The sequence below is a fragment of the Callorhinchus milii genome, unplaced genomic scaffold (genome assembly GCF_018977255.1).
Source record: "Callorhinchus milii isolate IMCB2004 unplaced genomic scaffold, IMCB_Cmil_1.0 Scaffold5, whole genome shotgun sequence".
NCBI classification, from domain to species: domain Eukaryota; kingdom Metazoa; phylum Chordata; class Chondrichthyes; order Chimaeriformes; family Callorhinchidae; genus Callorhinchus; species Callorhinchus milii.
The window spans coordinates 67,003,790-67,028,833 of NW_024704746.1; the positions used below are offsets into that span (position 1 = coordinate 67,003,790).

At 49.0% G+C, this 25,044-nt stretch overlaps 1 protein-coding gene across 4 annotated transcripts; it reads right to left on the reverse strand.

Moving 5' to 3' along the window:
- Positions 1–391: 391 nt before the first annotated feature.
- pfkfb3 (6-phosphofructo-2-kinase/fructose-2,6-biphosphatase 3) lies at positions 392–21,707 on the reverse strand. 4 transcript variants are annotated; one of them, XM_042335300.1, is made up of 16 exons: positions 21,525–21,707; positions 12,458–12,583; positions 11,610–11,706; positions 10,931–10,997; positions 9,952–10,026; positions 9,651–9,707; positions 9,099–9,223; positions 8,746–8,953; positions 8,206–8,352; positions 7,275–7,379; positions 6,336–6,465; positions 5,964–6,026; positions 5,766–5,830; positions 3,861–4,037; positions 2,883–2,905; positions 483–504 (listed from the first exon to the last, which is right to left on the reverse strand). In XM_042335300.1, the coding sequence occupies exons 1-16, from the start codon at positions 21,604–21,606 to the stop codon at positions 498–500; spliced, it is 1,554 nt and encodes a 517-aa protein (XP_042191234.1). In that variant the 5' UTR covers positions 21,607–21,707; the 3' UTR covers positions 483–497. The 4 variants fall into 4 exon arrangements, with proteins under 4 accessions (XP_042191233.1, XP_042191235.1, XP_042191234.1 ...); XM_042335298.1 differs by lacking the exon at positions 483–504 and adding an exon at positions 1,317–1,386; XM_042335299.1 differs by lacking the exon at positions 2,883–2,905 and having other exon boundaries at positions 392–504.
- Positions 21,708–25,044: the final 3,337 nt, after the last annotated feature.

Consider the following 25,044-nt stretch of genomic DNA (forward strand, 5'->3'; position numbering starts at 1 on the left):
ATTATTTACAGTTATGATACAGACATGCGCGAGAGTGCAAAAAGCAACACTCCACCATCACACTCTTCCAACGAGATTTACAAGATATGTACACACTATTAAGAACGCATCGTGTCGAGGACGCACCATTCGCACGTTATTACAGCAACAAGAGATGCCCCGTTCACATTATAAGTCAATATCACTGACGAGCTTCCCTCTCCGGTCATCTTCAGTGGAGCCAGTCCAGGGACACGGGTGAACTCGGTAATCACGTATAGATATACATACATACGCGCACGCAATACAAGCGCACGAAACAAAAAAAAAAATACAGGCGTGGATCGAGGAAAAAAAAAAACTCCAAACAGAAACGGATTGGAGCTTCAAGGAGAGGGGCGGTGGGGGGGGGGGGAAAATTACAAGCGGGACTCGGGGTAGGGGGTGGGAACGAAACAAAGCTTTTCATTTCTGCATTGAAATCATCATCACAGCTTCGGTCTTTCTAGGGACTTCGCTCAGGATCTGTGCGAGAGAAGGAGATCGAGAAGCGGTTACACACACACACACACACACACATATAAAACGTACTGCCTCGAAGGGGTGGGGGGGGGGAAGACAGAGGGGGCGAGGGGTGCAGAGGAGGTGGAGGGGAGAGAAGGGGGTGGAAGGAGGAGGGAAGAGGCAAAAAACAGAGAGGGAAAGGGGGTAAGGAGGTAAAAGAGGGAGGGGGTAAGAAGGAGGGAAGGGGTGGGGGGGGTTGCGGAAATAAGAGGTAAGATCAAAAGCACTGAATACTTCATGCACAGAAAACTAAGCAGCGTGTTAATAGAACTTATTCTAACGCACAAGCAACCGGCAAAGCCGTGACACTGTCAACACATGTGGAGGGACAGATGTACACCCAATTGGAAAGACGCCGGGAAAGAATCCTCTCTGCTGGTGACAAAAGGCCTGCAGTGGGGCGGCGGGGGGAATTATATGACTATATAGTGCCCGCACTTAGAGGGAAACTTATCCCTGCACAGTTGGATCCATTAGGGAGGAATCTATCGGATTTGCAGGCTTCAATCTGACCAGCAATGTATCTGAAATGGATCCAATTTGGCCATAGAATGGCGGAACAGGCTCGAGGGGGTGGGGGGGGGGCTGAATGGCCTCCTCCTGTTCCTACGTTTGAAACCCGCGCCAGTTTTTCCCCCCAATCGAAGAAGAAAATAAAAAGAGATGAGACGGTCGAGTTTTCAACACCTTCAAACCCCCACCCACCACCCGCCAAATAAAAACAACCCTCACAAAATGTTAACAGAGTCACTTAACACAGTGAACACGGCTAGCATGCTCGTAGCCAATTACCTTCGAAGTATTAGTAACGAGATAACTGTGAGATAATGAAATACTGTTCGCCTGAGAATGCAAAAATGTGAGGGAGGGAGGAAGGAAGGAAGAGAATGTCTTTTAAAAAAAATGTCTAACCGACTCACACGCACGATGAGATTTCAGCTCAGCACACGTACATTGGCAGCACTTGCATTGCAGGGGGGGGGGGTTGGGGGAGTGGGGGCGGTGGATGGGTGGGTTGCGTGGGGGAGAGACAGTCAAGTCAAACGTTCAGCGCATGCAACCATAGAAGCGTGGCTCCACCAATGGAGAAATCGAGCGTTAAGACGGCGCGCGAGGACAGGGACCCCGACTGGACCCCTTAAGACCCCTTCTCTTTGACCGTGCCTTCAGCTCCCCTCCTCCTCCTCGCTCCCTCCCTTCCCTCCCCTCACCCTGACCATTTCCCCCCTCCTCTCTCCCTCCCTTCCCTCCCCTCACCCTGACCATTTCCCCCCTGCTCGGGTCATGACCCAACTGTGCAGCGCCTTGGGACGTCCTCCTGACGTGAAAGGCGCTCTATAAATGGAATCTTGTTGTTGTTGTTGTTAAGAGCGCCTATCGTCAACCGGAATGGAGATTCGGGCACGCTTCTAGAACTTCCAGCACCCGCCCCGATCAGAGCGGGACATCTGAACCGGGTTCTGGACCATCCCAACGCAACACCAGACAATTATGGACTCGGTTCTCGATTGCCCATCATCAATTAGACAGAGCTGGAACCGGTTACACCCCCCCCCCCCCCCCCATACACCCCTCCAAAAGGATTTCCAGCACTGATTGAGGTTTGAACACCCTGATCTCCTCCTCTCTTCCCCACACCCATCTCCCCTCGAATGGACTGCAGCTTTCTGGGAACAAAACCATAGGCAAGAACTCGAGACTTGAATCTAGCGATTACTGTGATGACTCGTACAAAGAGATCTTTCTAAAGAGTTTTGGCCATTCAGGTATCTTTATCTACCCCCCTCTCCCCCCATCACACTATCTCTACCCTCCCCACCCACCGTAAGAGGTTGTAGACTTGGTTTGACAACTGCATCCAATTCCTGCCTGTAGCTAGACTCAAGAGTCAGGAGTTAAGGTAGAAGGACAAGACACATTGGGGGGGGGGGGGGGCAGGTAAAAAGCACATCGACCATGCTCAACTTTAGCTCTTGGAGATGTTGGGAGGAAGAGATTCCTGTGCAGGTTTTTTGGTTGTTGCAAAACCACCCTCGAGTCAGCAACAAAAGGGTTAAGAAGCCACGCGATCTGATTGCATAACGTTACAAAAACCCATTCATTACGCTCACAATGGACAGAGCTATATATATAATATATATATATATATATATAAAAAAAGGGTCACAGTCAACAGAAAGTGATACCCGGGAGGATTGGCTTTGGAAGCTAATTAGATCGAGCAAGTCAGGTTACACTGGTCAACAAGGTCAAACCACAGTCCTTGCACATTAAGCTACCGTTGCTGTGACTTACACTGCGGACAAAAAGATACACTGCAAAGTCAGAGAGATACTTACAGGCAAGCCTTTCCCATGAAAGACTAGAGAGAGAGAGAGAGAGGGCGGGTGGAAAGGAAGAAAGAAAAAAAAACTGAGAAGGGCGAAGGAAATCAAGTCAAGCTTGAAACACCACACCTGGAGACAGGCGAGCTTCCCAAACATCGCATCCATCTCAGAAGCTTTCATGCTGAAAACTGCCATTAATCAACGTTCCCCCCACAAAATACAGTCAAATTGACTTTACAGTATATTCTGCGAAGCACTTCGAGGCGTCTCGAAGACGTGATAAGGCGCTGCAGCAAATGTCATTTGTTGTTGTGCTTAAAAGTCTCCAAACCAAACCTACCGAGTCTTCAGAAACCCACTGATGGCAGTCATGGAATCACAGCAATTTTACAGCACGGAAGGAGGCCATTCGGCCCATCGAGTCTTTCAGGCCAAGGTGTTCGTTCAATCCCAATGATTCTAGGACTATGACCAATAGGTTTCCAAAGACTGTCACATTTCTCTCAAAGCCTTAATAGAATGCATCGATCCCTTTCCCCTTCACGGGGGAGGCAATGTTTTTTTGAACGCGACAAGCGCAAGCTCCTAAACACAGTCGAAACAAAACGCGGAGCAAAGTACCAGACGGCCATTTTGAACCAAAGTTCCCATCGGCCATTCTTTAAAATCCAATCCAATTAGAAAGAGAGAGACAGAGAGAGAAAAATATACCACGGCAAATGGATTGCGAAGCCAAGAGCGTAAATCATCCCCTTTTTTTTTATTTGATTGCGTGCGCAAAAATGAAATTAAAAAAATTTGAGGAAAGAAACGTAAGCGGCCGTGCCGGGAATCTGCAGATAAGCGGTGGTGGTTTTGGGGGGGGGGGGGAGGGTGTGGGGAGGGTGTGGGAAGGGGAATGGGGTGGGGTGGGGGGGTAAAAGGAAGGGAAATCAAAAGAGCGCCAGCTGAAGCTTTTGTTTAAAAACAAATAGAGAATATTCAACTAACTTGTCCAGGAATAGGTGTGGACACCTCTGAGACCAAGCACCCCGGCAAAGCTGAGGACGTTGAGGCCAAATGGTCCTCTAGGTCTTCGATCCTCGGCTTTTTGTTGGGTTCCGGGCTCGCCAGAGGGGTGAAGCTATTGCGCCTCATGAGTGGATTTAGTGCCTTCTTAACAAGGTCCTGGTCAAAAGGCGAGACAGGGGAAAAAGAAATGTAAATATGAGAGGGGAGGGTGAGGGTTGGTGGTGGTGGTGGGGGGGGGGGGGGAGGTGGGGGAGTGGGGGAGAGAAGGAGAGAAACGAGAGGAGGAAATAAAACCGAAACCACTACGGGAGTGTTTTTTTAATATATATTTGTATGTATTTTAATATACGTACATATTAAAAATATAGTAATATACGTATATATTTAAAAAAAACGAAGAAAACTCCACAAACGTTAGACACGCAAACGCACACGCACAAACACGGCACAAGATACACCCTAAACAAGTTGACCCCTTTCCTGTTTCCGGCACAGACCGCGCAATAAGGGGAACGAATTTAAAACGGGTTTAGGTTTGAATGCTCCCCCCGCCCCTCTCTCTCCCCCCGGATGAGACGTTAAACCCAGGTCTTGTCTGTGCTGTGTCCGGGTAAACTTTAAAAGATTCTGCGTAACTTGGGGGGGGGGGGAGAGAATTATAAGGAGGGAATTTCTCCCAATGTCCTGACCAACAATCTCTGAGATAAAATTGGCTACTGCGTCCACCTACAAACAAACAGTCACTACTCTTCACAGTGAAGCGCTTTGAGACTCTTCCCCCCACCCCCCCCCACCACCCGCCCGCCCGCCCACCCGACATGAAAGGCGCAGTTTTCAATGCGAGGATTTTTTTTTAAATTCCCTCTCTTGTTTTTTCTCTCGAAAACAGACCGCGTCTCCGTAGCAGTCTCTGGAGTCGATGGTTTCAGTCCATCGAATTGGGTTCCGACAAACGTGGGCGGATTCCGCCACTCGACGTGAAACAGCGGCGTTTGAGCACAGCTCTCAGTTCAGGGCATCAACGCAGGGAAACCATCGCTGGATTTCTTTTAAAAATTAATTGTAAAAAGATACCAAAAAAAAAATTGATGGGACTGCTGCCTAAACATTCCCCTAAAAATACATACCGACACCGGTTCCTCGCAATATAAAAACACACGGCACAAGAGCACAACTTCCCCGCTGCCCCCACCCATTCCCCACGTCACCACCCTACGACCCGTTGGTAAAGGCCACCAACACGGAGGGAATGAGATGACAGGCTGGGCCCACACCTTGGTGAAGTGGAACCGGTCAACACAGAATTATAGTCCAGGAAATGGGCTCCTTACTCAACTTGCCATCTCTTTCCCCACTCTCTCTCTCCCTCCCCATCCACGCTCTCTCTTCCGATGCACTGTCTCTCTCTCTCCTCTCTCTCCTCTCCCCCACCCTCCACCGAGCACATTAAAACAAAAAACATATACACACACACACATTGGGAATGAGAATGAAACTCACCCCCCCCCCACCTCCCACCACCTTCCATGGTACAAGCAGAAGACGTGCAAAAGTCTCGAGATTTTTTTTTGATAAAAAAAAACACACGACCGAAAAGAATCCTTGAAGTTAACGTTAGTGTTCTCCCGAAAGCCGCTCACGGCAATGCCTCTTACGAGCCGATTCTCGCTTTACTAACCAACCGAAGGGCTTTGAAGGGTTTGCCCATTGGCAAGTCTCCACTCGCGTCCTACCCTATTCGCAAAACCTGGCCGGATAGGCGACAGCTTCCGAGACAGACAGAGGAGGAGGGTGGGTGGGGGGGGGGGGGAGATGGTGGGGGTGGGTTTAAGTCTTTCAGAGGAGGAGCGCGTGATGTGCGACATCGGTAAGAACGTCACTGACCTCTGGTCTGTCCCGGTGGGTGTTTACTGCCTCCACATTCAAAAAGATGGATTCCACCTTGCACCCTGATAAGGGAGGGAATTCAGACGTCAGTTTTATTGAAACAAAATACGGTTCTCCCCCACCAAAAAAAATCTCTCTCTCTCGCGCTCACACGCAAGGCATCGCGCACGCACCCGCCGCCGTATATTAACTCACCGTAAGCAAAAGGAGTCAGCTTTAGTACAGTATGGAGGGGACACTTCAGGTAAGGCAGCTCATCTGAAACGGAGAGGGAGGCATCGTATCAGTTTGTACACAACGTCCCACAAACAACCACGGAGCCAACGACCAAGTTTATCTCGACTCAAACAGAGAGAAAAAGTGTCTTCTCTCTCTCTCTCCCCCCCAACCCCTCCCGCAGTGCCCTGGCCAACATGGGGGGGCTTGAACCCACAACCTTCTGACTCAGAGGAGAGAGAGAGAGAGCGAGAGAGCGAGAGAGAGAGAGAGAGAGAGCGCTAACACTGGTCAAGCTGATACCCAGGACACATGTATTATAACAGGATTAGGTCGGTTCCACTCACACACCTGCGCTCTTGTCGAGGAAATACGCTAAGAGACACCGCATGACTGCCTGGTGACAAACGACAAGCACATTGCCCTGTCTCTCCAACTCCATGATCACAGGTTCCAAACGCTGCACTAGGTCTTGATAGGACTGTGTGTGAGAGAGAGAGAGAGAGAGAGAGAGAGAGAGAAAAAAAAAAGAGTAAATAATGGAAGCCAATAATAATAATAACTTGCATTTGACATAGCGCCTTCCCGCATCTCAAAGCGCTTCACAGAATATATTGCCAAATGGATTGAGTGTATTTTGTGGGCGAAAATTAGCCCCCGGAAAGGGATCCGCCAATCGACTTAACAACCAGGGTTCCTACACACTGCTCAGGAAAACAGAAGGTTGTGGGGAAAGGAAGGTTGTGTCTAAGGTTTCGCCCCGTCTGGGAATCGAACCTGGGTCCTCTCTCTCTCTCTCTCTCTTGCGAGGAGAGTGCTCGTACCACGAAACTACAGCACTCCACTAAAGCTAAGCCACGGTGTAGGGCCAGACTCGACTCTTTCCAAGCGAGAACGCCAAAGAGTCATCTTGACGAGTGACGTGTCAGGCGAGAGCTGTGCTATTATCCGCTCGGATCGAGGGTTCGAGAGAAGCCACCGCCGGACAGGCCAAAGCCCAATCTCACAGACGTCCGTCCTGTCGTCTGAACCTTCAGTTCTCAAAACGAGGATTACTGATCAGTTTTGCAGTCCCCCCCCCAGCACCGCCAACGACCTCTCCCTCTCCTCCAGAACTAAACTGCCTGTATTCCTTTGGCAACTGGCGTAGGTGGGATGCGTGGAATTCCCAGTCGGGTTTGGGTACTTCTTAAGCAACGGTGATGGGTTTCCGGACGTGTCAGACACCCGGCTGACCCCAGAGCAAGTAGAAATCTTATGCACGAGGGATGCCAGCATCTGAAAACCTACCTCTCCCGTGGGATAGCGGTAATAGTATTTGTCTTGGTCGCGCAATGCATATTCTTCGGGATATTTTTGGTTAATTTCTTCGTACGTCATGTCCTCACACACGCCCTGTGGGAAGCAAAGGAGGCCTCAGTTACGTTTGACCGACTGGGATCATTCCCTCAAACACCTCCACAACAATGTGGTGACTTTATAACCCGGAAGTCCATCATTTCGGCAGTCAATCATCATAACAATCCTTGCATTTGATATAGCGCCTCATCTCGTCTTCGAGCCTTCTCAAAGCGCTTCCCAGGATATATTGTAAAGTGATTTGACTGTATGTTTTTTGGGCAAAACGCCGCGGGGGCCAATCGCGCACAGCAGCGTCCCACAAACAGCCATGTATTGAAGCGAACCAAATTATTATAATAATTTTTGGGTGGGATTATCACCCCCTGTAATATGATCCGCCAACAGATTAGTATTATTTGCTGTTTAATTAAATATATAATAATAATAATAATCCTCGCATTTGATATAGCGGTTTTCACGTCGGGAGGACGTCCCAAAGCGCTTCACAGAACACACTGTAAAGTGAATTGACTGTATATTTGTGGGCGAACGCGGCAGCCAATTGCGCACAGCAATGTCCAACAAACAGTCGTAGATTGAAAATGACCAATTTATTATTGTTTTTGTTTTTGGAGGGATTATTATTAGGCTCTGTGTGGAGTAAGGAAACTTGCCCAAGGTTTCGCCCTCTGCCTGGAATTGAACTCAGGTCCCTCGCTTGCAAAGCGAGTGCTCTAACCACTAACATATAGTTAAGTAAAGCCGTCAACAAAGACTTCTGATATTTACATTTATATTAAATAAAAAGGTCAAATTAAAAAAAAAAAATCGATAAACTCAAACACAAAATCGCGACCGGCAAAAAATATACGTAACTTACGGCATCGATTTCGTTAAGTGACTTCCACTGTTCGTAGGTCCCGCCCAGCACCTCTGCTGTCTGGATGGTTCGTTTCAATTGACTGGTCCAAACCTTCAAGTCTTTGAGGTTCTGTTCCTCCAGAAAGGTGCCCAATGCTGTGGCAAACTGAAAAAACAAAGCCCCCGCCATCAGCACCCAAACAGCCAGAGCCGAGGACGACTTCAGGATCGATTCAAAACAATGGTCAGGTTTAGCTTTCGAAAGGGAACGTCAAACCCTATTGCAAATAGCATTTCTGGATGCAGTACGTGAGTAATTGGAGATATAATACATTAATAATCCACATTTTAAATTTTATTTATTTCATTTTTCAAGGGATTATGACTCCCGGAAAAGCGATCCGCCAATCCACTAGCAAAATCACTGCGAGGTTAACCCGAGGCGCGTGGAGTAAGGAAACCTTGCCCAAGGTTTCACCCCTGGCCGGGAATCGAACCCGGGTCCTCTCGCTTGTGAGGCGAGCAAATTAACCACTGCGCTACGGGGAATCCTTAGTACCTTCTTCCCTCTGGGAGAAAGCCCAGAATCCCCACCGATCCGCCCTTTGAGGTTGTAGTCGCTCTCTCCGTGGCGACACAGGTAGATGGTGCGAGCGTGGACATGGATGTTCATCAGGTAGTAAACAATTCTGCTCTGGATGTGATCCTGGACCCGGTTCACCAGGAACCTCCGCCCCACGTTAATTACCTTGATGAACGAAAGGTCTCTATGACAAGTGGACGGGGAGAGAGAAAACAGGTGGGGGGAGAAAAGGAAAGGGTTAGGAAGGTGACAGAGGTCTGAATCATAAGATCCTACAGCACAGAAGGAGCCCAAAAAGTATCCTCAGGTTGTGAAGCTCCTGCACTCACTTGTCATAGTTGTCCGGGTCCAAGGGTTGGTACGTGGCTTTGTAACACTCGATCCTCTTCAGAAAGTCTTCCATGGCATCAGTCTGGTTGCAGTCCGAGTAATCTGGACTGGACAGCTTCACGTCCTGTGCACAGACCAGTGTCAGTGATCTGGACTCCCAAGCATTGTACAACAACAACTTGCACTTACATAGTGGCCTTCGAACGGGGTAACATCCTGGAGCGGATCCTTACAGAAAGTATGAGTTGCGTCAAAGGGGCGTAGAATATAATCTCTTGAACGGGACTTGGGCAGACGTACAACTTAAGCGATTGTACAGATGATGATGATAGTAATCCTCGCATTTGACACAGCGCCTTATCACGTCTTCGAGACGTCTCAAAGCGCTTCACAGAACATACTGCGAAGCGAATCGACCGTATGTTTCTGGGATGATCTGCATAAGATCAAACTTACGCGAATTTTACTGTACTGAGCGCCAGTCAATGCCTCCAGGGAGAAAGGGAACGGACACTGTAACAGGGAACTGAATGCCATACCTCCTTACTCACCATTATATTCGCAGCCACCACACTTGGATCATCGCATACTGACTCCACAAAAAATACCTGCCAACACAAAGATATTGACCCATTAAGGTACAGCTGGTTCTCCAATAAATAATAATAATCATGTAATATATACAATAATCCTCGCATTTAATATAAGCGCCTTATCACGTCATTGAGACGTCTCACAGCGCTTGTGAGGCGAGTGATCTAACCTCTACCCGACAGGACTACACGTTGGGGCGGGCGAGGAGAGGGGAGGTGGGGGAGGAAAAAGGTGTGGGTGTTGATACCAGTCTCTTACCTTCCAGCCGTGCTCTTTGGAAAAGTTTAGGACCATCTCTCGTCGCTCCCGAGTTGTGTTTGTGGCGTCGAAAACCTGGACAAAAAGAAAAATACAACGCACACGCGTGTACAAGAAAGGGTCACGAGTGTTCCGGTCGTACGATATAATTCACAGGCATCAATTTCCCCAAGACCAACCAAAGCCATTCAGTCAAGCGCTCTTACTCTACAATCCACACACACACACACACACACAAAAGTCCGATACACCAGTAACTTCTGATTACACATCTCTTGCTCTGCTATCTCCTATCACTTGTTAATCCGGCCCTTTAAACCTCGGCAGCTCTAGTTTTCACACCGATAAGTCAGGAGATTGCAAACCGCTGCTCTCTCGCACCCTCCAATCTTGTATCTCAATCAGGAAGTTATTAAAGGGTTGAGGAGAAAAAGGCAGGGAAACGGGATTTAATAAACGGCATTTCTGCACAGTTCCCGGGCATAGCATCCCACGGCTTTAATACAGCGTCTTATCACTTAGTCGAGAGTGACCTCAAATAATCCTTGCAATAATCCTTGCATTTGATATAGCGCTTTTCACGTCGGGAGGACATCCCAAAGCGCTTCACAGAACACACTGTAAAGTGAATTGACTGTATATTTGTGGGCGAAGCATTTCATTTTTGCAGGATTTTACTGTAAAGTGTAGCGACCGTATCGGCAGCTGAACGCAGCAGGCAATTTGCACACAGCGATGTCCTGAACGTTCTCAGGCTAAGACGCTTCTGCTGGTGTTTTCCGGAGTGAACGGACTATATTTTGTGGGCGAAACACAGAGACCAATTGCCCCACAGCAGTGTCCCACAAACAGTCGGGGATCGAGTGAGCGAAATTATTATTACTATTATTTTTGGAAGGAAACTTGCCCTGAGGTCTCGCAACATAAGCTCTCTTAGTCAGTCGGCCAATTAAGGTAATTATTAGCAAGAGACACTTACCGCAATCTGGCCACCTTCCTCGGTTAGATAGGATTTTGCATCTCTCAAGGCTGCTACAGCACACTGCCTGCAGAAAGCAACGAGGACAAGTCAGACAGACAGACAGACGCACGCACGCGTAAAAGCATATGGCTCCATGACCCTATCGCTCCCACCCTCGCCCGGCTCCACTGGCTCCCCATCCCTCCCAGAGGATGGAGTTCAAAATCCTTGTCCTCGCTTCCAAAGCCCTCCCCGGCCTCGCTCCCCCCAAGCTCTGCGTCTCCACTAACTCCAAGTCGACCTGCCCCGCTCCCCTACGCTCAGCAGACTCCGTCCTGCTTCACACCCCCCCACCCCCCGCCCAACCATCGGCGGCCGGGCATTCAGCCTCTCTGTCCACCCCCCAAACGCCCACTGTTTGGAACTCCACCCCATAGGCCCTCCGCCTCTCCCCCTCCCTCACCTCCTTCAAGGTCCATCTCGAGACCCCCCCCCCCACCCCACTTTCCTCTTCCAACCAACCGGGTCACCCTAAACACACGATCGTTTAAGGTCGGGTTCTGGCGCCGCGCGATTGAGGCGCTCTGTCTGATTACGCGTGCAATCCAGGTCCATCCAATCCCCTTCCACTTCCTTCTCCCTCAGTGGCTTTTGAGGGGAAAAAATATCCAGCGGTGAAAAAAGGCGGAAGACTCACTTGCGAATCTTCATGGCGTCCTCGTTGTCGTGGCGAAAGAAATCATACGACCGGTACCACCTGACTGCCTCGCGCCGGTACTCACCCACGTTGAAGACTGCAACAAAACGAGGAGACTGCTTAACATCACGCTCAGTAATAATAATAATAATAATAATAATAAAACAGCTCTGCACACAGAGCCGATGGCAGAGAGGCGAAGGCATCAATTTGAGGCCCAGCCTCGGTATCGCGGAGGGCTAAAGCCAAGAAGAGATTTAAAAAATGTCCGTTAAGAGGTTATGAAACGACGCCTCGTTATGGAATCCTCGCAAATTAATACGAGGCCTTTCCCATCCCGAAGAGTTTGGCCGAACTGCACCGGAAATACGAGGATCGTGCAGCGAGTTGACCAAGGCCACAGCTACTTCGCGCGCGGCAGTGCCAACCCCCCGCTTTAAAAAAAAAAAGTCACGGAGCGACCAACTTTATTTGGGGGGAAATTGGAGGCCAAGAGAGAAATTGGGAGAAACAGTCTTCTCTTTTCCAACAGCGAGATCTTTAACATCCACCTGAACAGGGCGGACAGGGACCTCAGTTTAACATCTCAGCCAAAGGAGAGCACCTTTGAGATATATATATATACACACACACATACAACAATTACATATATATATATACGTCCTCCAGATGTGAAAGGAGCCATATTTATACAATTTTTTGTTGTTATCCTCTGCACATGAAAGGCACAGTATGAATGTAACACAAACACCCCACCCACCACACCGCACAAACACCCCACCCACCACACCTCACCCACCCCACCGCACACACACACACACCTCACACACACCCCACCCACTACTTGCCTTTGGTGGGAACTCCAATCCAGTTGAGATAGCGGGTCAATTTCTTGGCGATGTAAGTCTTGCCCCTGGCGGGTAACCCCACCATTACGATCACCGTGGGCGAGTTGGTGAGGTGGGGAACGCATGCTGTGTAGACAATTTGGAAAAAGTAGTGGTTAATTAACGCTCAGCTCCAAAATCCGCACCGTTATTATAATAATAATCCTCGCATTTGGTACAGAATACACTGCAAAGCGTAGTGACTGTGTGTTTTGTGGGCCAAGCGCGGCAACCAATTGCGCACAGCAGTGTCCCACAAACAGCCGTGGAATGAGTGACCAAGTTATTATTAGTATTACTTTTTAATAATGCGGTTGGGGGTGGGGGGGGGGAGAGAAAGGTAAAATAAGAGTCCCGTTACCTGTTCAAGTGGACTTTAAAGATCAATTGGAAAAAGGGAAGGGAGATTCTCACGCTGTCCTGGCCAGCAAATCACACAGATTATTATAGACGTTATTATTATTATATAATATCGGTCAAACCGCTTTACAATACATTCTGCTTTGATAATTCTATATTACTTTATCCTATATAACCATTATACATTATATCAGTCTGTCCGCTTTACAATATAACGACAAATTACATTTGTTTAGTGTCTTTCACGTCGGGAGGACGTCCCAACGCGCTGTCTATTCGGCGAAGCTGCTTCGAGACGTCTCAACAACGTGACAAGGCGCTACATCAAATGATTATTACTACAATTATGTACGTGAAGGCTGCGGCATTTGCCTACAGACACACACACGCGCACACGCGCTGCATTTGACACCAATTCCCTGTGAAGCAATTTGACACTGCACATTCTTGACCCCACATCAGAAGGCAGGAAATTATTATTTATTTATCTATCATTAAAATATGAATTTACACGGCTCGTTCTTCTCCTCAGGAAGCTGCTTGCCCTCGCTCCTGCTGGTTAGCACAGGCCCGAGAGGGGACTTATTCACTGACTCATTTGCACCAGCCAGGTTTGAGATGAACACAGGTTAATACCGACCTGGGGACTAGTTTAGCTGTGGAGTTCCCCTATATATATTTTAAGGGCATCAAGACAATAAAAAAAAGACGGCGCGCTTTACGCACGCAATAATGGAGCCTCAGAGGTCAACAGTTAAAAACTAAGGAACAGAGGAAATGTGCTTAGCTGGTTAAACTCTAAGGGTTTCCCTTCCACCGCCCCCCCACCAAAAAAAGGACATTTTTGGGGTCTCCAAGACTTGGCTCTTTGCGAATTTCTGCTGACCAGACATACACACACACCCCCACACACACACAGTAAATCATTACCAAGATCAAGAGGATCCAAACCCAACAGCGTTCCACATATATGTGTCACCGACACTGGGATATTTCCCCGTGACTGGGATGGAATGCGCACTCTCTCTCCCTGGAGGTTTGGACCTGAATACCCAGCAGTGGGTATTAGGCGCAGGTTGGCAAGAGCCGAGGGTTGGGGGACCCCAAAGTGCAGACTGGGGTAACTGCTCGTCAGCTAAAATCTCATCGCTTGCTATTGAAAGCAGTGTCTGGCAATCTTCCTCCAAATCTCTGCTACCCCCACCCCAGCCTCCCAGCAATGCCGGAGAACGCTGTGTTGTCTGAGGCGACGTCCGTGAACGAGACGTCAAACCAAAAGTCCCATCTCTACCTGTTCAGATGGACGTTACAAGATCCTGGGGCGCTATTGGTAAAGAGAAGGGAAATTCATCCGAGTGTCCTGGCCGATAATCCCCCAGATATAAAACTGGTCGTTCACTTCACGGGTGTTTGCGGGACGTTGCTATGCAGAAGTCGGCTGCCGAGTCATTCAGTTGCGAAACACGCTGTGTCGAATGCCAGGATTATTATTTTTATTACTTCTCTTAATTAAACATTCCGCGAACAACCTTCCTTTGCTTCCTAACAGACGGAGCTTTCGGTTTCAATTTAAGCCACGTTCAGAGTCTGGGATTGATGCCAGTGATTCATCGGCATGCCATTAGCGCAATGTCATCCCGAGCATCTTGTGCCTTTTGAAGCCAACAGTCAACATGGAATCCTGTAGTGAAGCGGTTAGAGCACTCGCCTCGCAAGCGAGAGCGTCCAGGTTTGATTCTCGGGCAGTTTGAGACGTCTCAGCGACGAGATAAGGCAAATTTCCCGGCTCCGCAATCCTTCTGTTTGATTAGCAGCAGGTCTGAACCCGGTTGTCGGTCGATTGTCGGATCGCTTTCCGGGGGCAACAATCCATTCAAGAAAATAAATAACAATTCGGTCACTCCATCCGCGACTGCTTGTGGGACGCTGCTGTCCGCAATTGGCTGCCAATTACAGTCAATTCTCTTTACAGTGTATTCCGTGGAGCACTTTGTAACGTCTCGATGACAAAGTAAGGCGCTGTACCAAATGCAAGGATTATAATTATTATTATTATAATATTATTATTATTATTATAATAATAACTCTGAAATCCGCTGGTCGAGGGGAACCGTGACCACCCTGATGCAGGAATTTACAGCGGGTTAAACGTGTGCCGTGTATCTCCCGCTCATTAACGCAGCAGCCATCCGGAGAGAGAATGATCCAACAACAACTTGCATTTGTACAGCGCCCTTCACGTGGGGTAGCGTCTCGGAACGGGCCAAGCAGGGAAAGGTTTACGCACCCAAGGACCTTGAGCCATCACCAAAGGCTCTCCGTTTGCATCCGCTTCAGTTATAAGGTTCGCCCACAACACACGCAGTCACTGCACTCGTTCGAAAACGGCCTGCGAAGCACTTTGTGCCGATGTTGCCAAAGGCTCTGTGTCAACTGTAAAGATTATGATTTATAATAATCGCTGCATTTGATACAGCGCCTCGTCGCCGTCGTCGTCGAGACGTCTCAAAGTGTGTGGGGTGGGGGGGAGTGAAACAGAGACGACGGGGGCGGGGGGGGGGGGGGGGGGACAGTACGTCAGCCGCTAACGGTGAGATTCGTAAACCAAAAAGCCGAAACACAAAGCTGTTTGGGTGTAAAAACTGAGAAATGGATACCGTCCTTTCTCTCTCCCCTCCCCCATTTCTTTTTTTCTCTCTCCTCTCTCTCTCTCTCTCTCTGTCTGTATGTATGTAAATACACAACCAGGACTTGACATCTAACCCGAGTTGACCCCGGAGGTTGAATTCCTGGTTTGAGCTAATAAAAGAGCTTCACAGAATAGATCGTAAAGTATATATATATATGTATATATATATATAGCTCTGGGACACTACCCTGTGTGAGGGAAGCTATACGAATGCACGTTGTTGTCATTGTGGTTATATTTTTGCGGGAGCAACAAGTTGATCCTTGCAATTGATGCAGCGTCTCATCGCTCAGTCGAAATGTCTCAAAGCGCTTTCACAGGACATCGGCGCGAAGTCTAGCGACCGTGTGCTCCGCAGGCCAACCCGGCAGCCGATTCACGGCCGGCAAAGCGAACGACCGATTGCTAATCGGGATGGTCGTCGGCCAGGACACCAGGAGAGGGGGGGGAAACTCCCTCGTCTTGTCAAACAGCGGGGCTGAGTGGTTAAAACGTCTCGTCTGAAGGACGGCACCTCAGTCAATGCTGCGCTTCCCCCCACCCTGTTGTGTTAGAGCGTCGGCCTCGACTACTTCACGGGAAACCCCACCGATATCGCCCGAGTCGTATCTCCCGACTGCAATAACCTTTGCCGCGCTCCTCACAGGGACGTGTCAGGGGAGGGAGGGGGCGGCGAGGCGGCACCGAAGGGCCACGAACTAACTGAGAGGTGACGGAGGAGACTGTCGAAGGTCAGGGACGACCGAGGGGGCTGTTGCTCTGGTCACACAATCAACTAGACCACCCCCACCCCCAACAAAAAACTCAATCCGCGACTGTGGGTCACTGCTACGTGCTGCCCCGTTTCGCCCCAGCAAAATACAGTCACTACACTTTGCAGTAACATTCTGCGAAGCGCTTTGATGTGTCTCGAGGCACTAAATTAAATGCAAGGATTATTATCATTATTAGGGAAGGGTTCTCTTGGTGTGCCCTTTGAAAGCCTGTCGCTCTGATCTCTTGAAAGCACTTCACCGGGAATTGTTTTCACGTGCAGTGACTGTGTGTGGGTGTTTATATGCAAAGCGGCAGCTAATTTGCACACAGCGTGATCCCGTAGGAAATGAATGGGCCGAAAATTGCTAGTTCACTTCGGCAGTCGCTGGGGGGACAAAATGCACAGCCCTTTAGACTTGGCAGCAAATACCTGTGAAGTGCTCTGAGATGGTGCGACATTACGGGCAGTTATCAAACACAAGGATTCGTTATCACTGTTATTATTGTTGCTGTTGTCATACGGGCAAGAAAAACAGACAAGGAAGCTGCGATGTTTCTTCTGTCATCGTTATAACGTTAGCATCAAATGCAAGGTTGCTATAATAATAATAATAATCCTCGCAGCGCCTTATCACGTCGTTGAGACGTCTCAAAGCGCTTCACGGGATAATACTGCAAAGCGAATTGACTGTATTAAGGTAATGGCAAACACTCAACACGACTGGCGTGCACTACACTAATTTATAGAGCGCCTTTCACGTCGGGAGGACGTCCCAAGGCGCTGGATAGTTGGGTCGGGACCTGAGCATTGGGGGGGGAGGGAAATGGTCAGGGTGAGGGGAGGGAGGGAAGGGAGAGAGCGAGGAGGGGGGTAGAGAGGCGAGAGGGGAGCTGAAGGCACGGTGGAAGAGGCTACCCATTAAGTTAGCCTATTCAGGCTTTCCCTGAAATGACCTATAACTAGAAGCTTGCATGCTGTAACGCTTAAAATAGTTAAGCTCCCAGCTTTCCTTCCCCCCCCCCCCCCCCCCCCCCCCGCTAACCCGGATCCACAGCATTAGCAAAGCTCAAGACTAATCTCCCGCAACACGTAGAATGCCACTCACATGATCTGGACACACGGAGGTTCAGAGCAGACAGGAACAAGCTGATCGATCCACCGACATAGTGTAATCGCAATTGCCCCCCCAACGCACGCTCTGGAAGTCTCCCCCCCCCCCCCACCACCCCCCACCAACAGCCTTGCCTCTCGCCAACCTAATAGGTAGGCGGCATGGAAATCGCAGCTTGGTTTTGGATGCTCTTAAACACGGTGATGTGTTTGCGCCCGGGTCAGACGCCCGGCTGAGCAGCTTTTTAAAACCCCCCCCAAAAAAAAACACATGGTCACAGAACCACGATTGCGCAGTAAAACAGGGAATAGAAACATTCAACTCAGAACTAACACATTGCAGGTAATCTCAATCTCTTTCTCTACCCTCACCCATTGATTATGAATGAGAATGCAGTTCAGCCCATTCATCTCCGGTGGGATCACACTGTGTGCAAATTAGCTGCTAAGTTTGCATCTTCACACACAGTCACTCCATTAGACAGCAACTCCCGTGTGAAGCGCTTTCGAGAGGTCAGCGCGACAAGCACTCAAAGGCAAAGATCCTTCACATTCAACATTTATTAATAATAATACTTGCCTCACGTCGTCGAGACAACGTCTCAAAGCCCTTGAACAGAACGCATCGTAAAGCGGATCCACTGCGGGCAAAACGCAGCAGCTAATTGCGCACAGGAGTGCCTCACAAACACTCGTGGCGCCTGATTACTGGAATAATTATTTGTATTCTACATTCGTGACGACAGCAATCTTTGCAACTTGACAAAGTGCCTCCTCAAGTTATTCGAAGCAGCTCAAAGCCCCTTTGTGGGAGTTTTCCTGTCGAGTGCGGCGACTAATGTGTTTGGAGTGGAGGAGGGTAGAAACTTGGCGCATTTCATGGGAGAATTTTTGAAAACAAAATAATACCGGTTCTAAAATCACCAGTCAACGATTGTGCTCTCTGTCTCGCTGCACTGTACAGGAATCCTTTGATCCCCTGAACAGAGGGAAATTTCTTTCTGAACTGCATTCCAGGTTTCAATCCCTCTACTGGTCGGGTTTCGCAGTCAATCATTTAATTGAAAGAGGCCCTTTTTTATTAAAAAAAAAGCAAGAACACAATAATAAAAAAAAAACTTCATTCACAAGTGTCCGCGCCCACATTGCGAGTCCGTTGAAGCTTCTGAATGGTTACCAGAGCAACGACCACTACATTAATCCGCTGTACCGTAATCTCGATAAAACACACACACATACGCACACAGAGAAGACATTTGACAAGTCAACAGCTGTAAGCCATCAAGAGACGTCTTGTAACTGAACGCCAGCCGGTTTCGCCCACAAACACACGCAGCAGTATATATTCCCGCGAAGCGTTTTGAGACAGCTCAATGACGTTGATAAGGCGCTATGTCAAATGCAAGGATTATCATTGTTGTTATTATAATAAAACCCAGCTAAACAGCTCCGGTGAACGTCACTCTAGTGCTTAATGGGGTGAGGTGGTAGGGAGCACAGGGGCTTGGGGCGGGCGGGGGGGGGGGCCGGAGCCAGGAACTGTGTCATATCGAATGCTCAGGTTATTACTATTATTAATATAACACAATTTACATCCCCACAGGGCTGTAGTATTTCTTCTTCAAATAAGGAATGCAGTGGGAAAGAGTCCTTCGTCAGAAATGAGTCATCTCTCTTTCCCAAAGCACTGGATGAGATTTCTTTAGCCCCGGGGAGAGGGGGGGGGGTTGGGGGAAGGGGGGAGGGATGGTTAAAGGTCAAGTGGTCAGTGTGTGGAAAATAAAATGGGAGTCACATTCTTCCTTGTTACGATACCTACAGCAGACGAAACAATTAACTTCCACACACACACTATCTCTCTTCTCCAGGACGCAATTAATTAACACCTTCTCCTCTCTCTCTCCCACCCCCCCCTCCACCACCCCACCCCAACCCCTAGAAAGAAAAAAACGCAACCCGTCAAACGCACAGTCACTACAGTCACCTTACAGAAAAACGCTGAAGAGTTTCGAGACGTCTAGCAGAAAACATGCCAGTTACATTGAAGGCTGTTAATCCGTGCCTTTGATATCACTGGCACTTTTGGGAGGGTGGGGGGGGGGGGGGGTGAGTTGGGGGTCCGAACACAACGACACCAACTTACATTCACACAGCGCCTTTCACGTCGGGAGGACGTCCCAAGGCCCAGGAGAATCAAGAGATTGGGATCTGAGCGGGGGGGGGGGGGGGAAGGGGTGGGGGCTGGGACCAGGATGGGGTGGGGGGGTAGGAGGGTGACCAAAGGCGCGGAATCCCATCACCGCGCGTGTGTGTAAGAGCATCCAGACCAAGACGAGGATTCCATGCATCCCACCTCCGCGCGGAACGGGCACAGAGTCCGAACAGGATAAAAACAAGACAATCTGCCGTGGTGCCACGAGCTATGCCGGTTACCACACACCGAAGGAATGTGGGTAGCAGTGATGCCCGGGCAGGGCTGACTGACTGGCTGACTGACTGACTTAACTGACTGACTCTGTCTTGACGAGGTAGCAAGTGGTTCAAGCCGGCTCAAAGCCCCTTTTTTTTTAAAAAAAAAGCAATCGGCTTTGAGCCGGCTGTGCGCCTGTGCGCATCACCTCTCGCTCTTAGAAGAAAACGGAGACAACTTAACTCAATGAACGGAACAGACGCGGACAGACGGAGAAAAGTTACCGAGGTCTGGAAGGAATTTTCTCCCGCAAAATACACAGTCAAATCCACCTGCGCAACGACGACTTGCATTCATATAGCGCCCTTCAGGCGGGTTAGCTCCCCGGAGCGCTGTACAGTATATTCTGCGAAGCGCTTAGAGACGTCTCGGTGGCGTGATAAGGCGCTATATCAAACGCAAGGATGATTACGAGTCTTATTATAATAATAGACAAAAGTCACCGACAAAGTGAAATCGACACCTGACCGACATGATTTTCTTTTACGCGCACACACACACATCCCACTTCAAACCATTGCAAATACCTTAACCTTTTATTCCCCCCTTCTCTCCTCCCTCCCTCCCTCCCTCCCCCTAATAAAAGGAAATAACTTTTGGCTTTCTAGTGATCGCAGGAGACTCAAATACCCGAAAGCAAGCTAATGTAGTCCAACTGGCGCCCTCCATCCATCCATCCATCCATCTATGTATGTATGTGACCCTCACCTCAAGGCAGATTTAGAGAGGGGGAGATTTAGAGGGAGGGAGAGAGGCAAAGATTGAGGGGGAAAGCAAATTAAAAGTTAAAAATACCATAATTTAGTTGCGGATTAGCATTTTAATGTCATTTAAGATAACAGCATCAGGGCTGGCAAAGCTAACTGTGGCTTTACTGTGATATTATAACATCTATATATGTATGTGTGTGTATAATATACACATATATATATATTATATAGAATATACAGAACAAAACCCGGCTTTGGGGGGAGAGGTTATTGCAATCACGTGCAGTTCAAACGAAAAGAGAAAGAGAGAAGGAGAGAGGAGAGAGAGAGAGGGAAAGAAAGGGAGAAGAGATTTTTTTTAAAGAAGGGAGAGAGAGAGAGAGAGAGAGAAAATAAAAAGATATCAAATGCAACTCCAACCATCCCTTCTCGAAAAAGATGCAGCAAAGGGCGGAGGGGGGTGGGGGGGGTCCACGGTGTGTGCATTACATAAAGAGAGAGACCGGTATAACACACACACCCACATCGTTGCAACAGCCACACGATGTTACACTCACTCCTGAAATACCCTTTGAGACGAAATAAAACCACATTTAAACGTGTTATGAAGGAGGGAGAGAGGGGATCGTTGGACAAAAGGTACCCTCAACCCTTTCCTCTCCCCACACACACCCCCTACACACCCCCTACACACACACCCCCCACACACACACCCCACACACACACACTCCCTAAACACACCCTACACACACCCCCTACACACACACACCCTATACACACCCCCCACACACACCCCCCCCCCCCACACACACCCCCCACACACACACACCCCCCACACACACACACACCCCCCACACACACAAAAAACATTCGGTCGAGCGTATGTGTGTTGGATGTCCGCGTTACACAAAAAAAAATGCGACTCGACTCACATCTGCTCAGCAGTGACGGCCTCTCGTCCTTGTGAGGGATCCAGATTTTCTGCATCGGGTTCTGTGTCAGTTCTCGGGGCATTGTTGCAGTGGCGATGGGTTAGGATTATTATTATTATTATTATTATTATTATAATATCCGGCTTTTTCGGTCAGGCGATGTCTCTCCAAAGGTGTGTGTGTGGGGGGTGTGGTGGGGGGGTGTGGGGGGGGGAAGGCGTTTAAAAAAAGACTTCTTTCTTTCTTTCTTTCCCCCTCTCAGTTCCCTTTCTCTCACCCCCAAACGATGTGTAGACGTACGGACTTCACGCCTCGATCGATGCGGGTGTGTTGCTGACTTTGGAGTGGGGGGGGGGTGGGGGGGGGAGAGGAGGGAAGAAGAGGGGTGTGGGGGGTCCGGGAGGTGGGGGGGGGGTGGTTGGCGTAGGTAGGAAAGGAATCCTTTGTACGGATGGATTGAGGATTATTCGGTCTTCCTTCCCTCCCAACGAGGGGAGAGGTCGGTGGGAGACAGAGAGAGAGAGAGAGGGAGAGGGAGAGAGGGCAAGAAAGAGAAACCAGAGAGAAAAAATGCGTATATATATATATACCTATAGATATATAAATATATATACACATATAAAGAGTTCCCCCTTTTTAAGTCTCGACGGTTAAAGATTTTTTTCAAAAAGAAAGAGAAGGGGTTTGATGTTTTTTTTCCCTTTTCCCTCCACCCCCCCCCAAAAAAAAAAAGAAAGTAAAATAAATGAAAAGGTTCCTGTTTTAAGAGCGACGTAGAAGCTTCGGGGTGGAGGGGGGGGGGGGGGGGGTCTGCAATGCCGTAAACGTGTCTGTGTAGAGAGAGAGAGAAGTCGATAGGCAAGTGGTGAGGCGAGGAAATGGATGGTGCAATATATATGGAGAGAGAGAGAGAGAGATAGAGTGTGAGAGAGGGAGAGAGAGAGAGGGAGGGAGGGAGGAGGAGTGTGTAATGTGGGGGGAATCCTCGTGAATCTGACTCATCGGCGGCGCCTTTTATTCATTCACGGAGGCGCCGGGTCCCGCGTCACTGCCGCGCCTCAGCCAATCGGGGCCCCGCATGCAAATGATTAGAACGGGAACTCCCCCTCCCGCCGCGCTGATTGGCTCTGGTCTGGCTCCCTCGCCCCGCCCCCCTCCCCCCCACCCCCGTCTCCTATTGGCCGCTCCGCCGCCGCTGTCGTCACCACCCCGGGGGGGGGGGGCGGGCGGGCGGATAGCGGCTGAAGGCGGGAGTTTGGAGGTGGTTTGAATGGCGGGGGGGTGGGGGGGGGGGGGCAAAGAGGGGGCGTGGATAGGGTAAAAAGGGGCGGAGATAGGGTAAAAGGGGCGGGGATAGGGTAAAAGGGGGCGGGGATAGGGTAAAGGGGCGGGGATAGGGTAAAAAGGGGCGGGGATAGGGTAAAAGGGGCGGGGATAGGGTAAAAGGGGCGGGGATAGGGATAGGGTAAAGGGGCGGGGATAGGGTAAAGGGGCGGGGATAGGGTAAAAGGGGCGGGGATAGGGTAAAGGGGCGGGGATAGGGTAAAAGGGGCGGGGATAGGGTAAAAGAGGCGGGGATAGGGTAAAGGGGCGGGGATAGGGTGAAAGGGGCGGGGATATGGTAAAGAGGGCGGGGATTAGGGTAAAGGGGGCGGGGATTAGGGTAAAGGGGGCGGGGATAGGGTAAAGGGGGCGGGGATTAGGGTAAAGGGGGCGGAGATTAGGGTAAAGGGGGCGGGGTACGTGGGAAAATGGGAGGGGATAGGGTAAAAGAGGAGGGAAAGGGGCGGAGAATGGGTAAAGCAGCAAAGGGGAGGGGCGAGTGGGGAGGAGAAAGGGTAACAAGGGGAGAGGGGGAGTGAAAGGGGGGAGTGGGTACAGTGGGGGAATTGGAAAGAGGGGGAAAGGGGAAAACAAGTGGGAGGGTGAGAGGGGGGAGAAGTGGGAGGAGGGAGGGGAGGGGGGGGGGGAGAAGTGGGAGGGGGAGAAGTGTGAGGGGGGAGGGGGAGAAGTGGGGGAGGGGGGAAATCCTGGGGGGTGTGGTGTGGGGGGAAGAGATGACGGTGAAGGAAATCCTCCGAACTACCATTTCATTGTATGAAAAATTGCCTTTAAATGGACAAAGTTTCCAGACTGAGACCAACGTCAAAGGGAAAAAAAAATGCTCATTTATTTCCCTGATGATAAAATAATTCACCCCCCAACCCCTCCCCCCCCCTCCCCCCCCACCCCACACCCCACACCCCACCCACCCCCAAAAATTTTGCACACAAAGTTAGGGGGTTCAGCTGGTAGATAGCAATGATAATTACCCCTCAAACCCCCCCACACCCCCCACACCCCCATCACACAGCTTCAAAATAGCTTCTGCAGAATTTAATAAACATAAAGTAGATCCACATTTAATCTGATTTCTCTCTCTCTCTCTCTCTCCTTTTCTTTCTTCCTCTTTATCCGTTTCTTTCTCTCTCTCTCTTTCACTCTCTCTCTTTCCCTCTCTCTCTCCCTCACTCCTTCCCTTAAGAAAACATTTTTTTTAATATCTTACAAAAAAAGGGTCAAAAACCCTACGAACCTTTTCGACGACTCGCAGTGTTTTAAAAAAAACAGAACAGAAACGCCGTCCAAACGTATGTTTCATTTGTTTTTTTATATATTATAATAATAATTTTTTTTTAAAAAGCACAGGAACTAATCTGGAGTGTTCCCAATAAAATAACACACAGATAAAATACATAACAATCTGCTCGCCTTCAACACATCGTTTCAATCTCTATTACACCAGGAAGAGATATATATACACACAGACACACACATATATATATTATATATTATATATACTATATATACTATATATACTATATATACTATATATACTATATATACTATATATACTATATATATTATATATTATATATATTATATATATTATATATATATTATATACATTGTATATATTATGTATATATTATATATATTATATATATTATATATATAATTGATATATTTTCAAATGGATTTTCTTAAAAACCCAATAATTCGGAGCGAAAACAAGACTTCGTTTCTCTCTCCTTCGCACAGTGCAGAAGATGCTGCAAAAAAAATTATTTTAAATAATAATTGAGCTAAAAGCTGATTTTTTTGTGTGGGGTGTCTCTCTCTCTCTGTATCCCCCCCCCCCCCCCCCCACACCATCACCCCATCCCCCCCCAACCCCCCCACCCCACCCCACTTTAGATGATTTTCACTTAAAATGAAATGGTCTGGACTGTAAGGATGCGCACCCCCTAAAGGTGGATGTAGATGGAATAGCGAAGGGTTGAATGTACCACACGTTCCTCACGTACAAGTCTCCACACAAAGCCTTTCTCTCCCTCCCTCCCTCCCTCTCTCCATCCCTCCCTCCCTCCCCTCTCTCCATCCCTCCCTCCCCTCCTCTCTCCCTCCCTCCCTCTCTCTCTGCCCCAATGACTGATGTGGCATCTTATTAAAATTGCTTAAACCTTTCTTGGGATCCTAC

Coding starts and splice junctions, on each gene's coding strand:
- pfkfb3 (XM_042335298.1), bottom strand. CDS start 21,606: ATGCCCCGAGAACTGACACAGAACCCGATGCAGAAAATCTGGATCCCT. Junction 7,380..8,205: donor CACTTAACGAAATCGATGCC/GTAAGTTACGTA, acceptor TGCTTCCCACAG/GGCGTGTGTGAGGACATGAC. Junction 6,027..6,335: donor TTTCCTCGACAAGAGCGCAG/GTGTGTGAGTGG, acceptor TCTCCGTTTCAG/ATGAGCTGCCTTACCTGAAG.